Consider the following 25,255-nt stretch of genomic DNA (forward strand, 5'->3'; position numbering starts at 1 on the left):
GTACAATAAACCATGGTGATGAGAAACGTTAATAAATAGAACTCCGTGGACGATGATACGTACTGTGAGAAAAAGAATAATCAGGCAAATAGGTATCGAATGGTTGCTTATAGGATACGATGTAAATACTCTTTCACATCTTTCTTTTTTTTTGTTTTTTTTTTTTGTTAACTTTTTTCGAGACTTTATTTGGCTTTTTCCATCGTTTATTTTCGTATCACGCGTTCCATGCGGGGCGGCACAGTCATCAGTAGACGTGAGCTGCAAAAAGATCGATCGATGGATCAGGCACAAATATCCATATCTAGAACAAGGTGAACGTTGCTTCGAGAGTTCTAATCGCTTAAATATACGTTATCCAGCATCGAATCTTTTCAAATCCGTGAAAACATGTAATACGGTGTTTTAGCTAGAACTCTCAAAGCGTAACGCTAGGATAACAGAGTAGGTATATATACACATACACGTACATAGTAAAAATTAGAGTATCTTTTAACAGGGGAGGGAAAGGAATATCTTTACACGGTAAGAAAAATGTTTTCGACACGGATCGTGTTTCCGGTGTCCGTCGATATCTCGCGGGACATCTAAAGCTGATGTGTTAAAAAATCTGAAATTCTCTGCAAACACAAACTATCGACAAGTCTGTGGAAACGAGTAGCTGTTGAATAATCGTGAACAAAGATCCGTTTATTGTTATTACCTTACTCCGGGAGTTTCTGTTTGCAGGACATGCTTCGATATTCTGTCGATATGTATACAATTGTATATTGATATGCATATTAGTCGAGTGAAATGTACATAGAGGAGCGTATTTCAAATAAAAATAACCTATTAGAGGGGACGTTGTAAATCCAGGCACATAAGTCACGTACAAAATTACAAACAAGATGTGTGACACTGTTTGGCAACAATTCTTCGTTTTCTATAACTTTTTTTTTTAATTGCATGAATTGTTTCGTACTGTAAACATGGTAAGTGATTTTATATGATCTTATGATGACACGGTTAGGTTCGATATATGTATTTCAGTCTCATTCGCTCGAACAGCCCAGGTAACACGAGCTATAATAATGATTCTAAACTTCGTTTAAGACTTGTTTCGTTTTCGTTCGTGTTACGTTTGTTACGTTTAGCTGCGTGTTAATTGATAAATAAATCTCATCGTAGCCAGAAATATGTACAGCAGCATGACGTGATTCGTTCCATCTGATTATTATTTGTTCACAGAATTAACGTGTAAGGGTAACAGGATGCAAAACACTTGGCCACATTTTAATCTCATCGCTCACTTTGTTTCTTAATGTGTGGTACGTTTATTATACCACGGGCTGGTAAAGTGAAATCGTGGAACTGGCTTCGAATAATAGTAGTATAAGTCTCCTGAAATACAACAGATATATTCGAGTTGCATATCACTTTCGTTCACTAACAAGTCTTTTCTTCTAGCTGTTTTCTTACTATCGTTCTGTTTTATTTCGTTTCTTTTTTTTTGTTACTAAATTTTATCCAATACTTTACCCAATTGCTTTTGAATCTTTATACATTATTTCTCACTGAATTTTCGAATGCAACCTTCCTTATTGATCTTGTTTACATTATCTTTACGAACGTTTGAAGCGATTAATTAATTAGGATCGATAGTTTTTATACGAATAGATACATATCTTCCACAGAAATAGCGGTCGATCGAGGCTTATGTTCACGTGACAATATAATGTTGAGAAAATCTAGCAAGTGAATGGCTTCGCATCAATGTGAAACCTTTGCGAGGTAAAACAATGCTGCAAAGTCAGCAACAATTGCGCAGTACCATTTCCAACAATTTCCAGTTTCTGCCAGTGATTTAAGCTAAATTAAATATTCTTATCTTCACACACGTTTCTCATTTCATTGATACACGAGAATAAATATTTGAATTTGATTGCTTTAAATACTCCTTTCGCTAATTTAAATATCGATATTAACAATTTGGAAAGTATCAAAAAAGAAATTTGCATATTATTAGAAAGTAATTTTGAAAAATTAGTTAAGATTGAATAAAAGTTTCTTAGTTCTAAGCTTATTAAATATTTTCGTATTAAATTTTTTTAATAAAATTTTTCTTTTTCAGTAATAATCGAATCGTTATGCTGTTGAAGAAGTAGGGCACGGGAATTGAATGAACAAAGAAGATATCGCCTCTTTGATGGCGATATTATTACCCTGACATTTGAATCGTGCGAGTACCGGAAGTATTAGTTTCACCATAACGCTCTTGCCTTTATTATAAAAAGAACAGGCTGTTTATTGACTCGAGCGTCTTGAAAATTAATAACGCGTATATAATTTGCTTTTCTATAAGTAAGTTTCAAGTTATTACAATTTTTTTATAATATTTCTCTCTTTTTTCCTAAAAATTACAAAACATAATAAACTATAAAAAGTCAACTAAAGTATGTGATACTCAATTCTTAATTCAGATCATTTTAACCTAACATGGATTCCATTGTGTTCATACAATCTATTGTTCTTTAAACCACATTCAACAGGTTTCTAGTAATAAATCTTTTATGCGATATCGACTGTCCGATTTGCGAAAGCAGCGACAGAGTTGAATAATGGTGTTTTAATGGAGTGCAAAGCGAAGATGTAATCGTTAAATAATTGACTAGAGTCTGCCAAGAGAAAGGAATATGTACGTATGTACTTGGCTCGAATCCGGAAGTTGGCGTCTGGCACGTGTCGCCATGAATTTTGCGGTTTATCCTTTGAAGCAACCGTATCTGTATTCGAGCCAAATGGTAAACAATCGGTCAGATAATGCCAGATGTAATACCATTTTATAATGTTACGTAACTAAGCACTCGATCGAATGTCGCGGAAAGAAATTTTCACTCGGAATGATTTAAGATTCTGTAAATAATTCAACGTTGATAACACATCGATATCATAAATAATTGATAACTACATTGCGTGTTCCTTTACCGTGAAAAGGTACAGTAACGTGCAAAAATTTGTAGACTTTGGTTTGAATCTTGTTTCCCTGTTTAAGCTCTGTCGCTTTTGTTTCCTAGTGTATTTTGGTTTCGAGCTAAATCCTAACTGTCTAGGAATTTTTGGACAGCCTTGTTTATTTAGATTTTGCTACTTTTCCTCGATTTTGCAATAAACAGGGATACTGCTGAATTTTTAAACCCGTTTAATTTAAGTAGTTCCTTTTTATTCTGCAATTTATTGCATCATATCTACTAATTAGCGTCTTCAGGAAAATTTCGCTCCGATTGATTTAAATGCAAACTGTCTTTGGAGAGAAAAAAAAAGAAAATAATGATATTTTTCTTAACGCGACTCTGATTTAATTAAAAAAAATTCTTAAAATATATTGCGATATCCTAAATTGCTTTCAACTGTTTTTCGCTCTTTATCTGAGAAAATTTCGTCACTTGTACGAAACAGAAGTATTCAAAATATAATTTCCATGAAATTATTACCTACTTATTAAACGTTTATTTCTTTCGACAGAGTGAGGCATCTACCACGTATGAAATGATATAAATCCAATCAAATCGTAACGAAACAAATAGCAAAATAAGAAGGGGAACGAATACTTTAACGTAAAAAAAAAAAAAAATAAAGGAAACAGGAAATATTCAAATAAAGTATCCAAAGTACTCGTTGCAGTATTCAGAGAGTAAAACAAATCCCTACGTAACTTTCATTCCTTCAATTATGTTCATAAAAATACAAATTTGTATAAACAAGCCCACACTCTAATTATTATCACTCATAGGATGAAGTTCTCAAGTAAGTACTTGAAACAAACGAACTACTTTAATAACCAAGAAGTGTATCAAGCTCTACTAGACCTACACCTGTACTACGGTGTTTTTGCAAATACTTTCTCAGACAAGGAGCGATCGTTTGTTTATGAAAGCATCGCCAGTAAAAAGATAAAGCGATTACGTACCGAAAGGCCTGATTGGATGTCGGCTCCACAGATAGCTACGTTTGACAGGACTAAGGTAACTGTCCCTCAGATAAAACGGGGTAACTCTGGCAGCATAGTTGGGAATATAGGGAGCAAAGCTTGGGTACCACCATGGGTCTCTGGTGAAGGCACTGATCGGTGCCATTGGTGATGGCTCAAGAAGATCGAACAAAGGCTTCTTGCGTAACAACGAGGGGAAGGATGGTAAGTAATCGTAATCGGTCACCAAGTTACCTGGAATTAAAAATGATATTCGTTCACAGATTCCTCTTGGATTCTCTTTGATGTTTAATATTGTATATTTTGCAGTTTGCAATTTTAACGAATCACGCTTGCGTTACTTGAGTGGAAAATTGCGAAGAAGAAGAAACGTCAGTGTTTTCAATGAGAAAGTAAAAATTGCAATTGAACAGTATGTTTGAGACGTCAGATAGCGTTTTGAACTTCAGTTTAGATAGAATCAATTACTCAGAATTTGAAATAAACGAGACAATCGGAATATAAAAGATGAAAGAGTGTGTTTTAGATTTTAGCGGAAAATAATAACTCTTTGTACTTTTGATGTCCGAAGTTATTGCGCTAAATCATGGTCGCGCAATTTCTTAAAATCTTTTCAACATTAGGACGCTATTAAAATCCACACCACTTACAAATTTTCGTATTTAAAGTAACAGAGTTCACGTAAGTGCCCGATAAAATGTCATAAAGAGACAGCAACTTGATACAACAACGACTCGTCGATCTTCTTTAAAATCTTCTTCGCTATTAATCACACTGACAGTAAATTCATTACGTCAAATACAATTATTTTCTTGAGTTCTGAGTTGAGACGCGATGCTCAAAGAAGAAACTCATTTAGAAAAGAGGAAGTGAAAGACGAGCAACGAGAAGTACTCACCGTGGATATCGAACAATCGTTTCGTACTGAGAGGAGGGCTAATATGCCGAGCCAACAAAGGCGATTTGCTCGGATACAGCCTGTCGATGTCTGCCAAGCGGTTCAGATGATCGGCCCAAGCTTTCTCAGGGTCGAACGGTTTCGCTGTATCGTGATATTTATGGCAATGAAACAAAAATTTGCACAATGTTTCGTGCATTCCTGACGGTCTCTCCCCTCCCGACCCTCAATCTTTTGATACTCGGTCAAAATAATTAATCACAAGCACATCGGTAATTTTATCCGGCATCAACAAGGGAACAAGCGTACACGAAATACACGAGAAGTCTTCCGTTTATTATTAGGCTTCGTATATTATTCGGAATCTATAGTTGTAAATTGACAGTGGATATCTTTTCATTATAAATTTAGCTTTTGCATGTATATAGCGTAGCGGAAAAATTTACTTTTAAAAATAATCATATAGGATTTGTTTCATTCTTCTGACAGAATTTGCTTTTTTTTATTGTTGCGATTTTACAGATTAGAAATTATCATCATAGTTAGAACGTACTCTATGCTTTAATATATTTTGCTTTTCTTATATCTTGCGAATTTGTATTATTTTTTTTTTTTCTTGGTTTTCGCTTATGTAATCTTTTTCTGTCTTTATTATTTATTTCAACCAGTTTGTAGGGTTCGACCTATACAGGAATGCAATCGATAGAGTTATGCAACATCGATAATTCAACAAATCGCAGCGTTACGTGACCCGAACTTTTAACGCGCGCGACCGTTATACGAGATATTGATTTGTCCCGTGGGTAATCGATGACGAGGCGCGAATTTCTCGACGTTGCATGATCAAATAAACGACAGTGAGGTGACAAGAGCGCTTTTCTTTTTATTGAAAATCTTTCGACAAATCAAGTTTGACGGAGAATTATTCATATTTTATTTCAACGTTTAAGGAGTTATTAATTTTCTTTCCATTTGATTTGTCACGTTACGATGTAAAAAATGCTCTCGTGAACTCAATATGTATATAAAATACGAGCAAAAGGTCGAATCAGATTTATTGTAAATCGAATTCAACTTTTTGTTACAGGCTTGCAGATTCCTTCGAGTAAAGAAAGGATACACAGCTAATTAAAAATATTAAGGCGATCCGTACGAAGTAAATATTTAGTTTATTTTCTCGTTGTAAAAGAAGATATCCAAAAGATGGATTTTTCTAAAACATCTCATACATCTGTGATCGATGGTAATAATTTTTTTGAAGAAGAACTTTCTATACCGGTGTAGAATATTTTTTAACATTTAATATTTAGCAAATCGGAAGATTTTTTTTTTTTTAATATTGCACAAAACAATTTTTATTTTATCATATTACTGATTGCTTTTTTTTTTATAGACTAGGTATCGAAACAGTTTAATAAAAAGTTAAAATAACGATTAAATTCGTTCGAATCGTTGATCAAACAATGAATGGAATCCATTTTTTTACTCGAGAAGGATTAATATTCCATCGAGAAGGACCGATGATATTCTATAGAAAAAAAAGAATGAAGAAACGTAACAAGTCCACATAAACAACATGTCACTAAACTATTGAGAGGCTTGAGATTCATCTTCTCAAATTGTCTTTCTCCGATGAATCGTTTTATGTGTTTATCGTGTGCTACAATCTACGTATGATAAATAACACCTAATGTGAAAAACCGTGCGTACCATCGGTTTGATTTCGTCGCGAATCTGGCCTGAATCTGCCCAACTATTATTTATTTGCGTTTCATTTTCTCTGGTTTAGTACTTTAGCTTTCAGCATCTACATATTCTTTAAAGAAAGATGTTTCTTTTGTTAGTAACAGCGTTTTTGTTAATCTTCCAGGCCGCAGTGTCATGCACTGTTGGTACGTGGCTTTAATAAAAGACGCAGTGGTGTTTTAGGAAGAATATAAGAATAGATATAATAATTATTCAAGCGATTTAACTAAATTCCTTTAATTAGCTGTTTGCAGCTAAAAGTGTTACATGTACCAGATGTACATATCGCTGTCGTTTATCTAATACTTGTTTATTGTTAAGCTTCCTTTTAAGATGTTGCAGTAAAATGGTTAAAATAGAGTAAAAACAATAAAAAATAAATTATACGGGAAAGATTAAGTAACACATGAGTTACATTCAACTCTTTTCATTACCGTATAGTATATTTGACACTTTACCTAAAACACCCTATGCTAAAAAGATAGTAACAAGCTTAATTAATGCATCGTGTTCCGTTCGCTGCTAATCCGATAAAAACGAATAAATAGGAGGGCAAAAATGCAAGTTAAGGTTCACAAGGGTTTTGTCCCCGTTTTTGGGTGTTCTTCCAAAGCCGTGCGTGTTTCACCTATCCGTAGCAAGCCGTAGATGTATATGATAAAAGCTTATCGAAGCACGATTCTTTCCTTCTAAAAGAGAAAAACGAAACATTCGAGCCGCTCTCACAAAAAAAGAAAAAAAAAAAAGAAATGAAATGTAACACGACGCCACGTAACGTGTAAAAAAGTATACTAACCTGGTGGGGGTGAAAAATACCGCCTCAAAAAATCGCATCGTACTCTCCAAAAGCGGAGAGGAAAAAAGAGCGATCAGATATTTTCTAAAAATTTTCTTATCTCATTTTTTACACTGCTCATCGGTCGCTCAATGAATCGCAATACACTTAGAAATTGGCCGCGAAGTACAAGTTATTCCTGTTAATCGTTACGAACTCGTGGCCATCATCAAGACTGCACGAAACACAGGTCTTTTCTACAGGGTTTTTCTACAGAGTTTTTCTACAGAATCTATATCGCTATCTATCTACTGCTATGATTCTACTGGTTCGAAAATTACTTTAATCCGGTTAATCAATGCGTCACTGTCGAAGGAAAGAATTATAATTATATTTGGTTGGTGGAGAAGTAACGAAGAGCAAAGCGATTGGTACACAATTTCATTGTTTTCATAATTTTATTCTGTCTTAATTTCTGCTGCATTCTTTCAGTTGTTTTCGATATAAATCCATCGTTAAACGATTCTTTAACTTATTTATATCTTTTCCATCTACGTATTTTTTAGTAAAGATTAAACAATGCAATGGGATTTATCGTAATATTTAGAATCTGTTACGTTATTTATTGTAAAATAGTGACTATTTGAAATTGTTCCTTTTAGTGTTATCAAAGATCAACGTTACTTTTCCACCAACTCGGTATTATAATTGATAAGCAGGTAAAAGTTTGAGGTTGGAGGGATCGGATTGAGAGAGAAGAAAAAAGTACATGCCATCTCCTGAAAAAGATAGAAATTTTTGGATCTAGCTGAAATTAATTATCGCTTGTTAGTCGGAGGAAAAGAATACTTCGAATACGCGTGCGTAGTAAAGCATATATTAATTGGAGTGTTTGGGTCAATTGCTCCACATCGTCCTTCTATCTCCTATATTCGATTCTTTTCTCCATTTTGTCCTCGTTTATGATAATATAATTATAACGAATATAAAAATTAAGAAATTGAATAACGAATGGAGATAAGTGACGATATTGGATCGAATAGATCAATGGTAAAAAAATTAGAACGCGCAAGCGTCGAGAGAAAATTTCCAGCTTTTTCAAGTTTGGCGGCCATATTGAATTTCCTTTTATTCACTCCTTTTGCTTCCTTTTTTTCATTTTTCTTCTATTTATAAGTCTCACGACTATTTTTTCTCTGATGAATTCAGCCTTTTACCACAATTATTACGATCGAATCGCCGTCATACGCTCTTCCTTTCTATATTTTTCTTCCGATTACCTATCCAAATCGTTCTTTTATTTTTGTTCTTTAATTCATCTCTCGTTCTTTTCGATCCAGATTAGCGTAATCAAACTGCGACCTCCACCTCAGCTGCAAGAGTTAACACGTCCTAAATATCGTTTGCCGTCGTGGACGAAAGCGAAAAGACAAAAAGTTCCTTCGATTATACAGCGAAAAAGGAAAAATCAAAAATGGCGTTGGCGAGGGCAACGCTCCTGGCGAAACGCAACGAAAAATATCGCATTTGAAAAAATATTCGCCCGCGTATAATTAGAAAAATTGTCTCGAAGTAGCATAAAATCAATAACATGGAGAAAATGAAATTTTTCTCCAGAGTAGCGCTTCTCGAAAAAATAAAAATATGCCGTATCTTGAGAAGTAAAAAACGATCGCTGAAAAATTATTAGCCAAAAAAACGTTCGTTCGTTGAGTCACTTGAGTTTATTGGAAATTTCATATGCATATACAGTGTGTAGCAGCTTTCTCGTGCTTATTACAAAGCGATTCTCGTATTCTCGATCCGTCGCATTGGCCACTGTTTCAGGATGGCTTCGAACATATTTCCTTTCCCATGCTTTCGAGAACCGTGGATAGTCGTGACATTCTCTCGACGATCGTCTGAACACATCGATGGAGAAAAATCCAGGCACGTGCGCATGTGTGAAATCGTTGCTTTCGTTTCTTTCTTTCGTTTTCGTGTCGATGAGGGAAATGGGATAAAAATGTGACGCAGGCGTATTATTAGTGTGTTAAGTACGCTTTGCATGGTTCCAGCCAATTACCATACACAACTGTATACTTGGATCTGATTTTTGTGTACGATTCGTGCTCACCGTACACTATGAACGAAAAGTGCGAAATTGATTTTAGAAGCTCTACCGGGGAAAAATAAAATTATAGAATTATGGAAAATAAGAATTTGATGAGAATATTTCGTACGTTTAATCAACTTGTTCTTAATTGGTTATTGATCCTAATAAATGAAGGGTCACGCGTAGAAGTAATTTTATATAGGGATTTTTTTTATGATGCAATCGAATGGTAAAGTGTAAAGAATACGCAGGTAAGTACTTTTGGTTGATAGTGTACCACTCGGAACGAAGAAATCACCAGTTTAATCACTTGGAGATACTAATGTAAATTCTAGGATAAGGACGATATTATTTGTGTACCGTTAAGCAAATGTTAAGGGTTACTTCTTAATGTCTCAACAATTAATATCTTGATCTGTGGCAGTTGCAGTTGTACGAACGCTCGATACACTCGATATTAAAAGTCAAATATTTTTCTATCGCGTCTATTTCTCCTAAGGTGAAGATCATCGATAATAATCAAAAATAGAACGATAATAAACAAACTTGTACTGTTTATCAATATCGCACTTCACTGTAACGTTACCAAGCTCAAGATACTAATCGCTAATCACAGTTATTGGCAGCGTATCGGGTATAGTTTAGAGAGTGAGTAGGTTAGTATCGCGCAAGATGTCAGTATCCTTTCTTCGTATGCAATGACGAAGTCGCACTTTTGTAGTAAGCGTGTTTCGTTGTTTAATTTCTCTAGTCTGCCAGTGTCGTGCAATTTGCTGTCGCCTAAGGTCGCTCAAATCGACGATGCGATTGAGTAAAAGCCACTTGTTGGGTCTAGTGCCTGAAAAGAAATTAGGATCAGAGCTGCATGCGATTCGTTTGTTCCCATTTAACGGGCGGTTGCTTAGCTCGCAGATATTTTCTCGTTTATCTGGACAACAACGAGCAACGTGGAGGATGATGATGATGATGGTGGTTTCGTTTTCTCGGACGACGCAAGAGGCATGGAGAATAAAACGTATGAGCGTAAGAGATCAGTGAGCCGTGTGATCGATGATCGATGAACGATGATCCATGATGCCTGGCCACGTTTCTGTCAGTCGTTCGGTCGTTGATCGTCGCCATTTCCATCCATCGACACTTCCATTGTTGACGACATCGAACAACACGAGAGACATCCACCGATTTTTAACGGACAATCGTATTAATGGTATTAATTATATTAATCTAATTGTTAATTCACGGTTTTGTGCTGCTTCGGTCGAGCTTGCTATCGCTTAGTATACGTCGACACTTTCTACGTTTAGTTTGTTTTAATGTTTCCACGCTTTTGTTTAAATTTGTAGTTTTTTCCAAAATAGAGATGGGCATTATGTTTGCTGACTATTTACAGTTTAGTTTCTTATCGCTATCGTTACTGAGAATTGTATACGTAGACTATCTGCAGTCTGACGAAAATTAATTAATCGCTCAAGGCCATTCAATAATAAAACCTCATTATGTATCTAGTTTCTGTTATTGAAAGCAATTATCGTTTGAGCTATGTCACGTTATTACATATCTGTATATTTCGGAATTTTTATTTCGTTCTGATATAGTAGTTATATAGTATAGCTATTCTGTTATAGTATAGCTGCGTAATTATGCGAGAGAAACACGCGTTAGTGCCGACATGTGCTATTTCTGGTGCTGTGAAGCAGCCTTGAGTGGCCAATTAATTTTTGCCAGACTATAGCACACCAATTCGTTGGATAGATGTACTGCTATCTCTTTATTAAAACTGATTATTCACTGATTATTCAATTGCAAACGTATGTATCGTATTATTATTTATTTAGTCACGAAGAGATGCAACAACGCGGTTACGTTGGCGATTAAACGTGCGATGCGAAAATTATATCTGTTATATCGATACCACGATCTTCGATCAGATGCTATCTACGCTCGAATAGTATATAAGTCTCTAACAAACATGTCTATCAGCACGACCGAGTTAATCATTAATTGGTTACCAAAATCATTTCTAGCCCATCTCTGATGCAAAGATAATTATTGTAATTAATCGAACATCAGCGAACACCAATGGGAGCGTCGGTCATCAGTGGATGTCAAGCTGCTCCTCAGTCACACATAGTCGAACTATTCTTTTACTTTCCTTTTATTAAAAACAGAAAAATCATTACGCGTTCTATTTCAAAAGGCGTAAAAGAAAAAGAAAAATGAGTCGTATAATCGCGAGGCAAACAAGTCTTGAGGCATATTCAACATAATTATATATATTTTTTTATACGTATGTATAGATGCATGTTTTCGTATAGCGACATTATAAGTATAATAACTTAGATACAAAGTGTACGGAGTAGAGTAAATTAATATTACACATATTATGGCATGGTTCTGTGTACGTGAAGAGAAAAGGTATCCAGACACGGATTGTAGATAAAATATGAACTCGAGGTGAATTAAATACGATTCGAAAAAATTCAAAACACGTACGTGTCCAAAAGTGCATACGCATTTCACACGTCGGATGGGGATGACACATAACAATACAAAGGTATTTTTTTTTCTTTTTTCGAAGGATTGGGAGCATCCCATGTATGTATATTTTCAGTTTCCTTGCTTCGCTTTTTACTCATTTTCACTTCGTTTCTTTTTTTAGTCACGATGGAGTGCAAGCAAAGGTGGAGGGCTCTTTTCATAAGGATACGAGACGGATCCTCCAGGATGGCGTTTCTGGCTTCTGAGAAAGGCCTTGGAGGGAAATATTCGCGGACCGCCAAATATTTACACCTCCGACAAAGTTAATGTGTCTTTACAGCCTTCTTTTTCGTTCGTTTATTTATTTTCGACTTTCAAAGTTTTAACTTTTATCTTAACTTATTCGTCTATCCAACAGGCAGAAGCCAAAAGCACCTGGTTACAAATTACTGACAAGAACTTTGACAAGAATTATCAACTAAAGGAAGAAAACTCCGAGAACGAGCGGTTATAATTAATTAATTAATTGGATTCAACGACGATAATGCTTTCGTTCCACATTCTCATGCGTTTCTTCGTTCATTCTCTTTTTCGTTCTCACTCAGGTCTTTTTTGCTTTCATTCGTATTTTTTTGTCGTTTCCGTTTTTTTCTTTTTTTTACTTTTTGGCACTAGAATTTTTATAATTATATTTTCTCTCTCGTTCGTGAACGTTCGAGACGCGTGTTTACAACAACGTTTAAACTCTCCAAACTTTTCTTTTCGTTTCGTTTCGCGCTTCTTTTTCTTTCTCGATTCTTTCTGTCTGATCTTTTCTGTGGTTTTTATAATTACTTTTTTGATTTGGTTTTACGACGTCGTTCACTCTCTTTGGTTTGGACTTTTGCTCAGAGTTCTTTAGTACGTACCGGGGATGAAGCGTTCTACAGGTTTGTATTGATGCGGGTAGATCTGCCTCGGTGTGTAACCGTAGATCTCACGGTGGACGGGCAGGTACCTTCAGGGAATAACGTTTACTTTAATAAAAAAAAAGTTTGCTTCGTCTTATTATTTAAGATGATAAATAATATTATTCAAGATAATTATTCGAATAAATTAATCGTTGTAAAGCTATTGCCAGATTGTAAGAACATAGTCGATCATTTTGTCGTTGCTCAAGTGTATAAGTAATAGAAACGCGCAAACATCTTTTACATCGACTCTGAGATTTTGCAACATTCCATAAGGTCATTCTATAAAAATGTTCGTCATTACATTTGACGATGTATTGTATAGTAGTCTTATTATGAAAACACGTTAAGATGATCTTTCTTTTATCTTTTATCGCACGAGTGGCTTGCCTACCTAATTAAATTATTTATGTTATCAAAGTTTCAACGAAGTATCTATTCTTAAGCATCGATTGAAATATTGTTAGTTAACGAGTTTCAAAGGTACTCCAAGAAATCTTACCTGTATCCAGGAACGTTGATGCGATCAGCCGCATGGATGGGAGTTTCAAAGATAGACTTTCCAAATGGCCACGAGGTGGATAGCTCAGGATAATCTGAGCGGAAAATGCTGCGAGGTCTGTGCGTGTGTTCAGGGGCTCTCATATCGTCGGTACCTGTAAACAGTAATAGTTTTATAGGCTGTTCGTTCTTAGCCCCCTGTAAACACCGATACCAAAAGTATTGTACAAGACAAATTGCGACAAGTATACATCCTTAAAAAATCTCTCAGTTATTACAAAATTTGGAAGTTACGTGATTTCGTTTGAAAAAAAAAGTGAGAAGGGAATGAGAAGCACGAAAGAAATTAAAGGAACTAAGATTTCGTTCAAAAGGAATTCCATATTATAAAAATTGAATATACATAAAGTTGATAGAGGAGAAACTAACTTTTCCCAGCAACGATCGAGTTTAAATAGAAAGCGAATAAACTTTCAAGTTAAAGTCTGTTCACGTTAAATTTCTTAATTCCAGGTAATGCATGAAGGGGTACCTTTTAAGGCTCGAACGTAACTCTGCCAGAATTTGGCCTTCCTTGTGATGGGCTCGTTGCGCCCGATCATGTCGAGATTGCTTCTAAAGCGCGCGTCCATTTTGCCGCTCTACTGAACTGCTAACCACACTCGTTCGCTAAAATAAACGAACGTAAATTACTTTTAGCGTTTTTATAATCCAACGCGTGAAGATATCCGATGATCTAATTTGTTCGCGTCAGGGAGGAAAGATCGACGATTTTGATTCAGATTCGATATAGGAATTGCTCTTCGTTGGTATAAATCTTGTATGTTAGCGATAATGCAATTTCTGAAAGAGATTAATCGTTAATTGATGTAACACTACGTATTCTTTTGTCAATTAATCATTTGCGGGATAAAAATGGTTACGATAAATGTCTAAGGTGAGAGGAAAACATTGCGTAAGTGCATGTTAATTATAAAATACGATGTCTTCGATATTTCAAATTTAAAATACTTCAGCGTGCCAAATTTCAAATGTTTAGAATATATAATATTTCCCAATAAGATCGCTAGAAATATCGAAGAGCGATAAACTTAAGTAGAAGACTACAATTTCTTAGAAATACAGTTTTCACGGAAATTTGTAAATATAACGGTATGTGTATAATCGATCTCGTAAACAACAAGGAATTTCTAAATTTGAAATACATAAAAAAAAATAGCGCCGTAAAATATATCTTTTCGCTAAGATTATATTTACATTAAAATTTCCCTGTTTGGTATCTGGGATAGTATCTAACAAGTACGAGGATAATAATGCCACAAATTTAGGGCTTGTAATGCTAGCAGACAGTAAACGCGCTAAAAATAAGAAACTTATGGACGATAATTTGCAAAGGTGTTTGTTGGCATCCTGTCGCTTTCTAAGTATAGCGGACACAATTTTTCGCGGTCGATTTCTTCATCATTCTTGTTAAACCAGATTTTATAATTATATATATTTACAACTACTATTTAAAACTGGCAGTAAAAAATAGATTTCATTAACACTTTGTACCATGCTACTCAGTATTAACACATAATACCATCTAGTGCCAAGATTAAAATCACATTAGCGTATTACGTTTTATATTTAATAAAATTTAAAATTTATATACTTATTTTTTCTTAATTTTACTCTATATAATACATCTACCAATGCCCAGCAATATATATTTTTAAATATAATACCTATATATAATATTATAGTAGATATATAGATATATATATCTAGATAGAAACGTTAAACATCAATGAAATGTTTCATTGAATAAAATACGAAAGCTCGAATTTGGTGCTCGTATTTGAAAAGCCCGTACTCGTCCCGTTTTCGAATAGCGAATGGTATTACGTGTATTACGATTGGTTGCGGCATTCCTCGGATCAGCCAATCGAGGACTGCGACACAAACAGGAGCATCGGCTTTTCTTTTTGTTGACGCAATGGTGCCGCTAAATTTAGAAACGCGCGCACTTCATACTCGGCCTGGATCATCCGAACGCTTTCGCATGTATTCCTATTTCATTCTCGGCAAGAGCGATCGAAGGTCATCGGAAATAAATTTGGAATACGTGATCTAAATCAACGGTCGTCCATTAATGCCTGATTCTGGCGACCGAGTTAATTTCCTCGTAATTACATAGTTTGGTTAATCACCGAACGTACTTCTGCGTAGTAATCGAATGGAACGTCGAAACTCAATGAATGCTTCTGCACTTTGTCGAACCGTTTCCATTAAGAATTACGATCAGGTATTTGGGGAATTATTTATATCTATAGTGGCTACAAAATGTATTTGCACATATTTTTATTTTAGTAGTTTTACGTTTTATTTTCAGAGTACCAAATTTTTGTCGTCGTATCAAAGTATTACTAAATGATACAAAACTTATTGCCATACTTTAGTAATTTTCGATAGTTGGATCTATTTAATTGGTATAAAAAAGATAAATGCTATAATAATTACTAAATAGAATAATATGCAAGTACTTTTTTTGCTCTCTGTATTTATTAGGGAATAAATTTGTATTTGACAAATTTTGGGATATGGAGTTAGATACAAGAAATCTATATAATTGTGTAAAGACGTGAAAATTCACAGATAAATTAGCTACTGTGTTATTTGAGTACTATAAGTTGTTTTAGAAACAAATGTTTTATTGCTGGGATTCTTTTCATAATTTGAAGAAGTTAGCGCCACTTATCTTACAATATAATTGTTACCAACCTTAAAGTACGACTCTGTACTTAATGAAATAAATTAATACAAAAAATTGAAAATTTATAATATAATTCTTCTTTCTACCGAAGAAAAGAATTATATAATGCATTTTAGTATCGAAAAATAATTTATTTGAAAATTTTGAAATTTATGCGTAGGAAAATTAGTTTCACAGAAGTTTGCAAGGCTGAGTTTGAAACGTTGCTTGACTCTTCGGCCACAAAAGTAAAGTGCAATTTTTCGTAGTGTGTTAATTAAGTTTTTAACGGTCAAATGGCACAAATCATACGCAAAATCAGTAATATCTATCAAAGGTAATTGTTTTTTAATATACCTGTTGCTCAAGAGATATAAATATAATAAAATCGTAATGAAAATTTCATAGTCTGCAATTTCGTTATATTTGAGTAGAAATTTATATCAATGATGTATATTATACTGTTAAATATTTGTGTATGTTTCAATATAAAGCTTTCTAAATGGTAATAACTTTAATATTATTACGAGAATAAGAAAATTAATATGAATTAATGTATATGGAAAGTAGAGACATTTTTCTTTCGAACGAAAGTCGATACCTTGCTTTGTCGTATTTGCACAAACATATATGTGTATATACATAATTAATAGTCATTCAAAATGTTTTATGATGAGAAATTCATCTATGATGTAATTCGGAAAGTATCTTAGTATGTATGCATGTACGTATATATAATTCTTTTTCGTAAGATAAAATAGAGCAACGAATAATATTATATCGTACTAACAGGTGTCTCTGCAGGTTGCATCAATGGAGCCAGTGTTGCAGTTTACAGAATGCAATCAGGAAAAAGTATGTGCAATTTCTGTTTTTTGGTAGATTATTATTACATACCACAAATTTAAAGGTACTGCATGCGTTAAAGCTAATATTTTGTACTTTAATCTTTTGCTTTCACCAGTAAATAAAATAATAGATTGTGAATAATGATAGCTTTCTGATAAAAGTATACAAAAATGAATTATGATTTTCAAATAACCGAAACTCGATTTTATTGAACAGTAACGACGTTTATCACTCGACTGCAATTAAAGAAATGCAGGTCATGAACCTAGATAGAAATTTATTTCGTTCTCTAAATGTTGCAATAAGTACTTAAGGTATTTTCTATGGTATTTTTTGCATAATATATTTAAATCTCCTATACATGCATAAACACCTACAATCTAATCATTATGTTACAGAACAATCTAGTATCAAATCGATACTTCTTATCGTACTATAGTTTCTATCATCTATGAACGCGTTCATGGCGAATAGAAAAGGGAAAATAAGAAAAAGCTCGGTGGTCGTGGACGCAGAATGATGCGTCGCGTCGCGTCGTGACGTAAGAGTCCCGGATTCGCGGTCGCTATATTTAGGCTGCCCGGGCCCCGGTCCGTTTTTAGTTGGAAACAGGTGGACATCCAAGCTGTGCGAAGGCAGCATAGTCGACGAGTCTCTGGCTGACTTTGACCGATTTTCGCGAACCCCCCACCCCCTTCCCCATCGGAATGGGCTCCTTTATGCCCGCGACGACGATAATGACCCATAAAACAACACGTGCCCACCCTTCGGTCCATAGGATTCCATGCGCGGCTAATTAGAGAATTTATTTGTTCAAATCGTTCAAGATCATCTCGACTCATTTAAAAGTTTATTGCTTAAGAGTGTTTCGATAATTTGATAGTTTATATACCTGCAAGGTGGATATCAAGGAAAATTATTATTCTAAGTGAGTTGAAGATGAAATACCTTGTATTCAGAATTCGCTCGAATTAATTTCCTGTTTGAGAAGATGTCTGATAGTTGGAGAATGTTTATATATGCAAGAAACGGAGATTTAAAAGAACGATTCTACAGGGTAATTCAGTGATGGCAAATTTTTTAGTTATGTCCAAGATGAAAGGAGTATTATATGGTTCGTAATGTTTGGAATGTTAGCAAGTATGGTAAATAAAAGATACAGCGTTCTAATAATAACGATAGTTTAGGAACGAGCAAGTTTTCTGAGAACTTGTTTGGAATTTCCCAAAGGTTCCAATGTTTCTCATTTTTCGCGCTAAATCCTTCCAAATAATTTTCATAGTTAAGCTTTTATCATTCTGTTCGTAAAGCTAGTTGCCTCTAATTAACTAATAACTCAAACTTTTGTTAAATTCCGGTTATAAATATTAACTAACCAACGAATCGAATTTATCTTTTTATTCTTCAACATAACTTTTGCCCAAACACTTCTATCTAACGAACACGCTTGTAATCTAGATGACTGTTAAAAATAAGCAAGACGGGTTCAAGCAAATCATTCGGGGCGTAGGTCCAAAAACTGAAAATACGTGCCGGCCCACGGTGTGACTTTTCGTTTGCTGGCTTACAACCGCGTTAGGTCCTCACCCAGCACGTTCCACTTCCGTGCGTCATCGTGGACGCGTAATACACGTTTAAATGACGGCCTTTAGGAATTGAATAATCAGAGACGTATGCCAGACTACCGGCCAAACACGTGGATCAACGTCGATGACAGCTGATAGCGTTAGGTGCCCCGACACCTGTTACTTCTTTGTTTCATTGTTCCCTGCCAGAACGATCGCGTCAGAATGTATCACGGTTAAGAGTGTTCAAGGCTTAACTGTGATCTACGAATTCTCTAGGTAGGTCGCCACTTTTCAATACGTTTCATGAGAATGTCTCGCGTTTCGTATTATCTTCGAATTAGTTTTGTTACAGAATAGATAGATACAGAGTTTGTAATGTCGTAGCTAATTTTAGGCTGCATGTATATTTCGTTGTAAATTTCAATCGAAACATTTAGATAGAACAATGAACCGGTCGTAAAAGAGCGAACAAGCAGTCAGCTATTTTAAGTATCGAGGCATTTATGTTGAACTTACATTAACATCTATAAATTCGTAGTATCAACTAGTGCAATGTCCTATGTCAGGAGATTCAGACAGTCATTAGTCAGACGACGGAATTCTAATACGAAAACAAGTACTTTCTGCGTACTTTATGCAAGTTGAATTTGAAAAATAAAATTCCATCGCAGAAGTTAGATTTCACTGTTATTAAACAACAGAAAAATATTTTTAAAGAAATTGTAAATAAGATTTTTCATCGCTAAAGCGATATTTAAACTTCATTGTTAAAAATTGTATTCCACCGATATTATTGTAATTCAAGAATTAGAGAAAAATGTTGAGAAAATCTTTCAACGATATTGTACAATTTTAGATGAGAATACCAGCAGGAAGCGAATTTAGCGATCGTAATGGCGTCGTCAAGAATTATGTTCACATTGAAAACTTGCCAAAGAACGAATTTTCTAAGTGTGCTTCTTTCAGCTATGTGGCGGTTTCGCGTGATCCGATGAAGGGTAGGCGAGAATGTAACAGAGGCAAAGGAAACTTTCGCACATCGGCCTTCAATGTTGAAACTTTAACTATCAACCGAAGACAGCCAGCTCGACACGTTGCGGTGAAACGCTAGAAACCATTTAACCCAGAAAATATCAAACGTCTGGACACATGAAAAGTTTCCTCTAACGCTGCTCGAGTTGAGGTTCGGAGAAGCTCTTTAGAAATCAATAACGTTAGCTCGATGGAGATACCAAACTTTGTCGATTTTCGACGAACAATTAATTGAGAAATCTCATTTAGCTTGAAATTTGTATCGTTGATATATATATATTTTTTGATAGAGTATTTGTTTAGCACTTTTAATTTTTATAACGAATTCTCAGTGAAATTTGTAAAAAAATAGTGGAGAATATGATGTACTATATAGAAACCTGTATAGATACGTACGAACGTACTAAGTAGATTCAGAGTACAATTGGTTAGACAAACGAAATCTGATACTAAAATAAACCATTTTACGTAAAATGATTACAAGTACGAGGCAAATGATAAACATGAAGTATATTGGAGTTTGCTTATAAATATTGGTCCTATCTATGAAACAAATCGAACAAATAGATAAACGTGTTTAATTCTCGTCTTTCAAGACCACGCTCTCCAATATTAAAAAGAAAAAAAATAAACAACATTTCAAGTCATCCTTGAAATGATAGTAACGATATGATATGATATGATAGTAACGCAGTATATTTAACCCTCAACTTGTAGAATGAAATTCGTGCTTGTTATATAATCGGCATATTGAAAAACAAATTTTCGGAATTAGAAAATTCAGACCCGGATACTTATTTATATGTTCTGCGATATAAAATGTATGTTATTCTCTTATGGAGAAAATACTTGTATAGCATATAAACTTTACAAGGTGTAACGTTGATTATTATAGCCTTCTAACATGTTTAAAAATTTATTCAATTTAAATCGCGCGAATTTAATAAGTATAAGGAGGACAGAGAAACGTAGATGACGGACGTTAATTATAATTGTTTTGATTCAGAATTGAAGTTTTGTCACGGCTAGAAAGTCGCCTTTTTGCGGCGTTATATTTAGCCCGATGTGGCCGAAAGTAGTGACGCCTTAATTCGGTCAGACGCGTAGTTTAGCTCGTCAAGCGGCGCGAGGCGCCTCTTGGCACTTGTGACGTATTCTATGATATTAAGAGAATGAGCAATCTGGAGCGTGTCACTTTAGCCGTTTATAATTTTATACGCGTTACATCGTCTCAAAAATTTATGACAGTGTATCGCTACTCGCAACTTCTTTTTCTAACGTCAGCACTGAACAAATTCTTATAATCCTGCACATTTTCTACGTCATTATTCGTTTAAATAACTTGCTTTCCCACTTTCTAACTCTAATATTTCCATTAGCCGTAATCTTCTATGAGAACGAGGTTTAGTCCAACAAAAGGTTCCTAAGCTACTCCGAGTATTCGACTATTTTTTAAAAACAATCGTTGAAAACGTTTCAAAAACTATCAGAGTGCATGGTGATTTTTATTAACACGTTAACTTCTGTCTGTGAGGAATAGACGATACTCGGAAAGTGGATCAACCGAGATGATGCATACGTTTGCTGAGAGAAAAGCGTTTCGCGTGCTTCGACACTGTGCTAGAATTTGTAGAAATAGAATTATGCTAAATAGTTGTACTATAGTACCAAATAGGTTGAAAAATATCGGTTGACGACCAGCTCTCACTCCCACATTTTGTAGAAACCTAATCATCCTTAATTTATTAGACAATCGACAGTGTCAGTTTATGAATATCAATACTGCGTATAGTAAAGTACTAAAATCCTATTTATCTCAACTTCATTTAATAGAACGAAATTTCGATCAGTATAATGAACGTCTGTTATTCAAATGCACAATACGAATGATATTTTATGAATATTATATGGAATTCTGATTATATGATCTGTTTGTTCCTGCAAGGATCAAATTTGCTAAATTTTCCACTTTTACCGCAACGTATATATATTAAAAAAAAAAGGAGTTTCGCGTTTTAACCGCAGAAAGGGAGCGGCTATAACAGACACGTCGGACTTGGCGGCATCCCGCGGATATTTTTATCCCGACAGGCACGCCGCGGCGCGTTACATAACTGCTAAACAAATCGCTGCCAATTATTATAAACAATTCCGTCGGTTGTATGATTGGCACACGCGTACGAGAAACCTCGAGCATCGATGTCTGTGCCTTGTACGTTACCACTACATTTTGAGAAGCACGCGGCAGCAAACGATCGGTCTGCCTCGAATTGGTATGCGATAGCAGAGAAACCGAGACGCGAGTCGCGCCAACTATTGCAAACGTGCTTCCACGAAATTAGAACTTTGATTCGGGACGGTGGTGTTCGCGACTGTATCTTTACGACTCGTTCGATCGATCGATCGTTGAACGCACTGAGTCATTCATATTATCTAAATCTATCGAACCGATTTATACAATCTTACAATGAAACATTTGTTGTAATATCACTGTTTTTCTTTCTTCGGAACTTGCGATATAGTATTACTTATATATCGTAGTATTCCTTTTTTGTTTTTTAAAAATCGACAATGAAATATATTTTACATATTTTGTTTTGTTACTGAATCACGCGCAAACATATATTGTTATAATATTGTAGATACGATTATTACTACATATAGATTGGTACAAACATCGTCATGCATGGTATTATCATTGTACAAAACATCAGGCGTAAACAGACAGATAGATAATTTTTTCTATTGTCAATGAGACTTCAACGATCATTCGTAAAAATGTGATTTCGTTAATTTCTTTGTTCTCTTACTAGAAATTGAAATTAGAAATTTATCGACGAAATAAAATGGTCCCATGGTTCGATCGTTTCTGCCTCATAAGATTAATTACCACTGTGTACATCAATTTGTCCACAGTGTAATTAATTCCTCTCGTTCTCGTGGGTTAGTAACATCGATTAGTCTTAAAAAGCACACGTACCAGTGTGAATGAAACAAACCAGTGATACAATCTAAAATTATTTGCAGACTCGCGTTTAAGTGTACTAGAACAGCGCAGTCTAGGTTAATGGAAGAGCGAATTCCTACTAAATATACGCAGAAGGACAAGCGCAGGCAGGCCCACGTCCAGTCAGGCGTTTTCTCCTATTTTTCGCCCTGTTTTACACTGGCGCGCACACACGGACGAGAATCCTCGATCTTTCCTCTTCGAGCGAATCGTTCCTCTTGGTATCGTCCTCGATCGGTTCAGCCAGATAGAGTGTCGCACTCACGATTTATCTATCTCTTTCCCACCCTTAACGTCCAGATCTTTGTCTCTTTCTCTCTCGAACCAATGAAATAAGTGGTCGCGCGATCGTTTAAAATCCTCGAGCAAAGTCAACTTGTTCTCGTTTTCTTTTCTTTCTCCCGGCAAGCTGAGAACGAAGAATCGAAGTAGAAGAGAAGGAAGAAAAAGAAAGTGGAACAAAAAAAAAGTTGGCGAATAAACTCGACTACGTCGACCGGTGTGCGGTGGTCGATTGGAAATTAGCCCTTTTTTACCTAAGTATTTCGGACGACCGTTCGGTTCGGGGATTGGACCTTAGACTGGGCGGCTGCCGCCAAAAATGTAGACTAGTATACCGAGCGTCGGTACGGTGGCGCCGACCTGTCGGCGAGTTTCCGTGGCTCGCCACGCGACATTTATGGCTCAACCCCCGCCAACGTTACGCGATTGGTCGATCGGTCGACCCGCGACCGTATCGAAACTTCCTCTTCGTCCTCTTCGTCCGTCTACTAAGCCTTTCCTTCGCTTGTTTCTACCGCGGATCGCCTCCTCACGGTCGTCGTTCGCCCACACGTTTCTCTTTTTCTTTCTTTCCAATGTACGAATATCTGAATGCTTTTAGCTTTTGATATGTATCAAAGATGTATTAATTAATACGTATCGATCGATGGTGTTTGGCTTCTCTTTAAGGATTATTATTAAAGAAATATAACGACATTTATTCGAACGACTTTATCTTCGACTGCTATATATTCGCTCGCGATGTGCCAATACACGAACTAGCCGACTGATTGATTTTAATAGTTGTAAACAAGTGGCGAGAATTTATGAGGAAACATTTAAACGCAATTTGCACACGGTTGGTTTGGTTAGGCAGTTCGAAGAATACGCTTTCGTATAGCAAGTACATACGTTGTTTCTGTCATCGTTCTGCGTAATGCTTTCAGGTTCCAACATGCGGAATATAAAATGTTTAGAGATTAATACGTGTTAACTATAGAGCTAGAGAGTAAGGAAACGCACGTGGATGCAGAGGTTGTTATTAATACATCGTTGGCGCTATTGCACTTGACACGTATCAATCATGATATCGGTATAAAATTAATTAAAAACGTTCAAATCGATAAATATAATGCTATAAATACGATGCTGTTTCGTTTACAATGCTGCAAGATCAAGTCTTATACTGTGAATATAATTGTTTGGAAAATTATAGTTATTTTTTAGCAGGTAATAATGTAACCATTTATTTTTTCATCTGATCCTTCGTCACTGGCAGACTATTTACAATTAATAAAGGATATAATACAATTCGTATCGTTAAACAAACGATTATATTCTTAAACTTAAATAATCTATTTGAATCTAATAGCGTTAAAGAATAACTAATTCTCTAAAAATTATCTGAATAATATTAATAAATATAATTCTCAGAATAAGATCTAATCTAAATCTTACACATAGAATAACATCGTATTTATGTTAATCGATCATGAGACTGAACGTAAATAATAATATAGATTGTGCGATAAACAAAATGACATCATATTCGCGGTAACAGATCATGAGACATTCTAATCATAAATAATCGTCTGAGCATTTGATCGTGAGTCATCGTCTAATTAGACGATGGATCAATTTTACACCACCAATACACGCTAATAACAAAAATCGCTAATATCTCGTTACCATATTAAGAAAACGTTTGTAGCGATACAATATTCTACCCTTATCCCTTAGCTATACATTCATTTTTTTTTTTTTCATTTAATATTTCACATTCACAATTTGTCCAATTTGGACATTTGGTAGATTTTTTTAGCTGTTTGATTATCATGTGGGTGGCTACCCCCAGCGGGGTACCATCTTCGTGTTTGTTACGTTATATCCTTTACGAGATCTGCTGGGTGTTTCCTTTTTAGTCTTCTTTCTATGCTTGATGTGTTGTATACATTCATACGAAAGAATTTAGTGTATAATATCTTTAACTTGCACACACCTAAATAATCCAAAGAAAATTACAAATTCCTTTTTAGTCTTCTTTCTATGCTTGATGTGTTGTATACATTCATACGAAAGAATTTAGTGTATAATATCTTCAACTTGCACAAACCTAAATAATCCAAAGAAAATTACAAATTCCTTTTTAGTCTTCTTTCTATGCTTGATGTGTTGTATACATTCATACGAAAGAATTTAGTGTATAATATCTTCAACTTGCACAAACCTAAATAATCCAAAGAAAATTACAAATTCCTTTTTAGTCTTCTTTCTATGCTTGATGTGTTGTATACATTCATACGAAAGAATTTAGTGTATAGTATCTAACTTGCACAAACCTAAATAATCCAAAGAAAATTACAAATTCCTTTTTAGTCTTCTTTCTATGCT

At 35.0% G+C, this 25,255-nt stretch overlaps 1 protein-coding gene and 3 long non-coding RNA genes across 8 annotated transcripts; 3 read left to right on the plus strand and 1 right to left on the minus strand.

Annotated features, from left to right (window-relative positions):
• Nucleotides 1–140: 140 nt before the first annotated feature.
• On the minus strand, nt 141–23,285 carry Mf (myofilin). Of its 3 annotated transcripts, none has more exons than XM_069120299.1 (8): nt 23,140–23,285; nt 13,946–14,082; nt 13,415–13,568; nt 12,871–12,959; nt 4,869–5,012; nt 3,950–4,204; nt 1,293–1,383; nt 141–261 (listed from the first exon to the last, which is right to left on the minus strand). In XM_069120299.1, the coding sequence occupies exons 2-7, from the start codon at nt 14,043–14,045 to the stop codon at nt 1,301–1,303; spliced, it is 825 nt and encodes a 274-aa protein (XP_068976400.1). In that variant the 5' UTR covers nt 14,046–14,082; nt 23,140–23,285; the 3' UTR covers nt 141–261; nt 1,293–1,300. The 3 variants fall into 3 exon arrangements, with proteins under 3 accessions (XP_068976400.1, XP_068976401.1, XP_068976402.1); XM_069120300.1 differs by lacking the exon at nt 23,140–23,285 and adding an exon at nt 22,869–23,111; XM_069120301.1 differs by lacking the exon at nt 1,293–1,383.
• On the plus strand, nt 4,239–6,867 carry LOC138183421 (uncharacterized). The gene is made up of 3 exons (XR_011174061.1): nt 4,239–4,485; nt 5,956–6,111; nt 6,262–6,867. It is a non-coding gene; the product is annotated as an uncharacterized LOC138183421 (long non-coding RNA).
• LOC138183420 (uncharacterized) lies at nt 9,023–12,108 on the plus strand. 3 transcript variants are annotated; one of them, XR_011174059.1, is made up of 3 exons: nt 9,023–11,432; nt 11,509–11,736; nt 11,825–12,108. It is a non-coding gene; the product is annotated as an uncharacterized LOC138183420 (long non-coding RNA). The 3 variants fall into 3 exon arrangements; XR_011174060.1 differs by having other exon boundaries at nt 9,023–10,691; nt 11,320–11,736; XR_011174058.1 differs by having other exon boundaries at nt 9,023–11,736.
• LOC138183292 (uncharacterized) lies at nt 16,279–18,137 on the plus strand. The gene is made up of 4 exons (XR_011174028.1): nt 16,279–16,484; nt 16,940–17,002; nt 17,213–17,310; nt 17,395–18,137. It is a non-coding gene; the product is annotated as an uncharacterized LOC138183292 (long non-coding RNA).
• Nucleotides 23,286–25,255: the final 1,970 nt, after the last annotated feature.

This window comes from Bombus flavifrons, chromosome 9 (genome assembly GCF_040668555.2).
Source record: "Bombus flavifrons isolate JBK064 chromosome 9, iyBomFlav1_principal, whole genome shotgun sequence".
Taxonomy (NCBI): Eukaryota; Metazoa; Arthropoda; class Insecta; order Hymenoptera; family Apidae; genus Bombus; species Bombus flavifrons.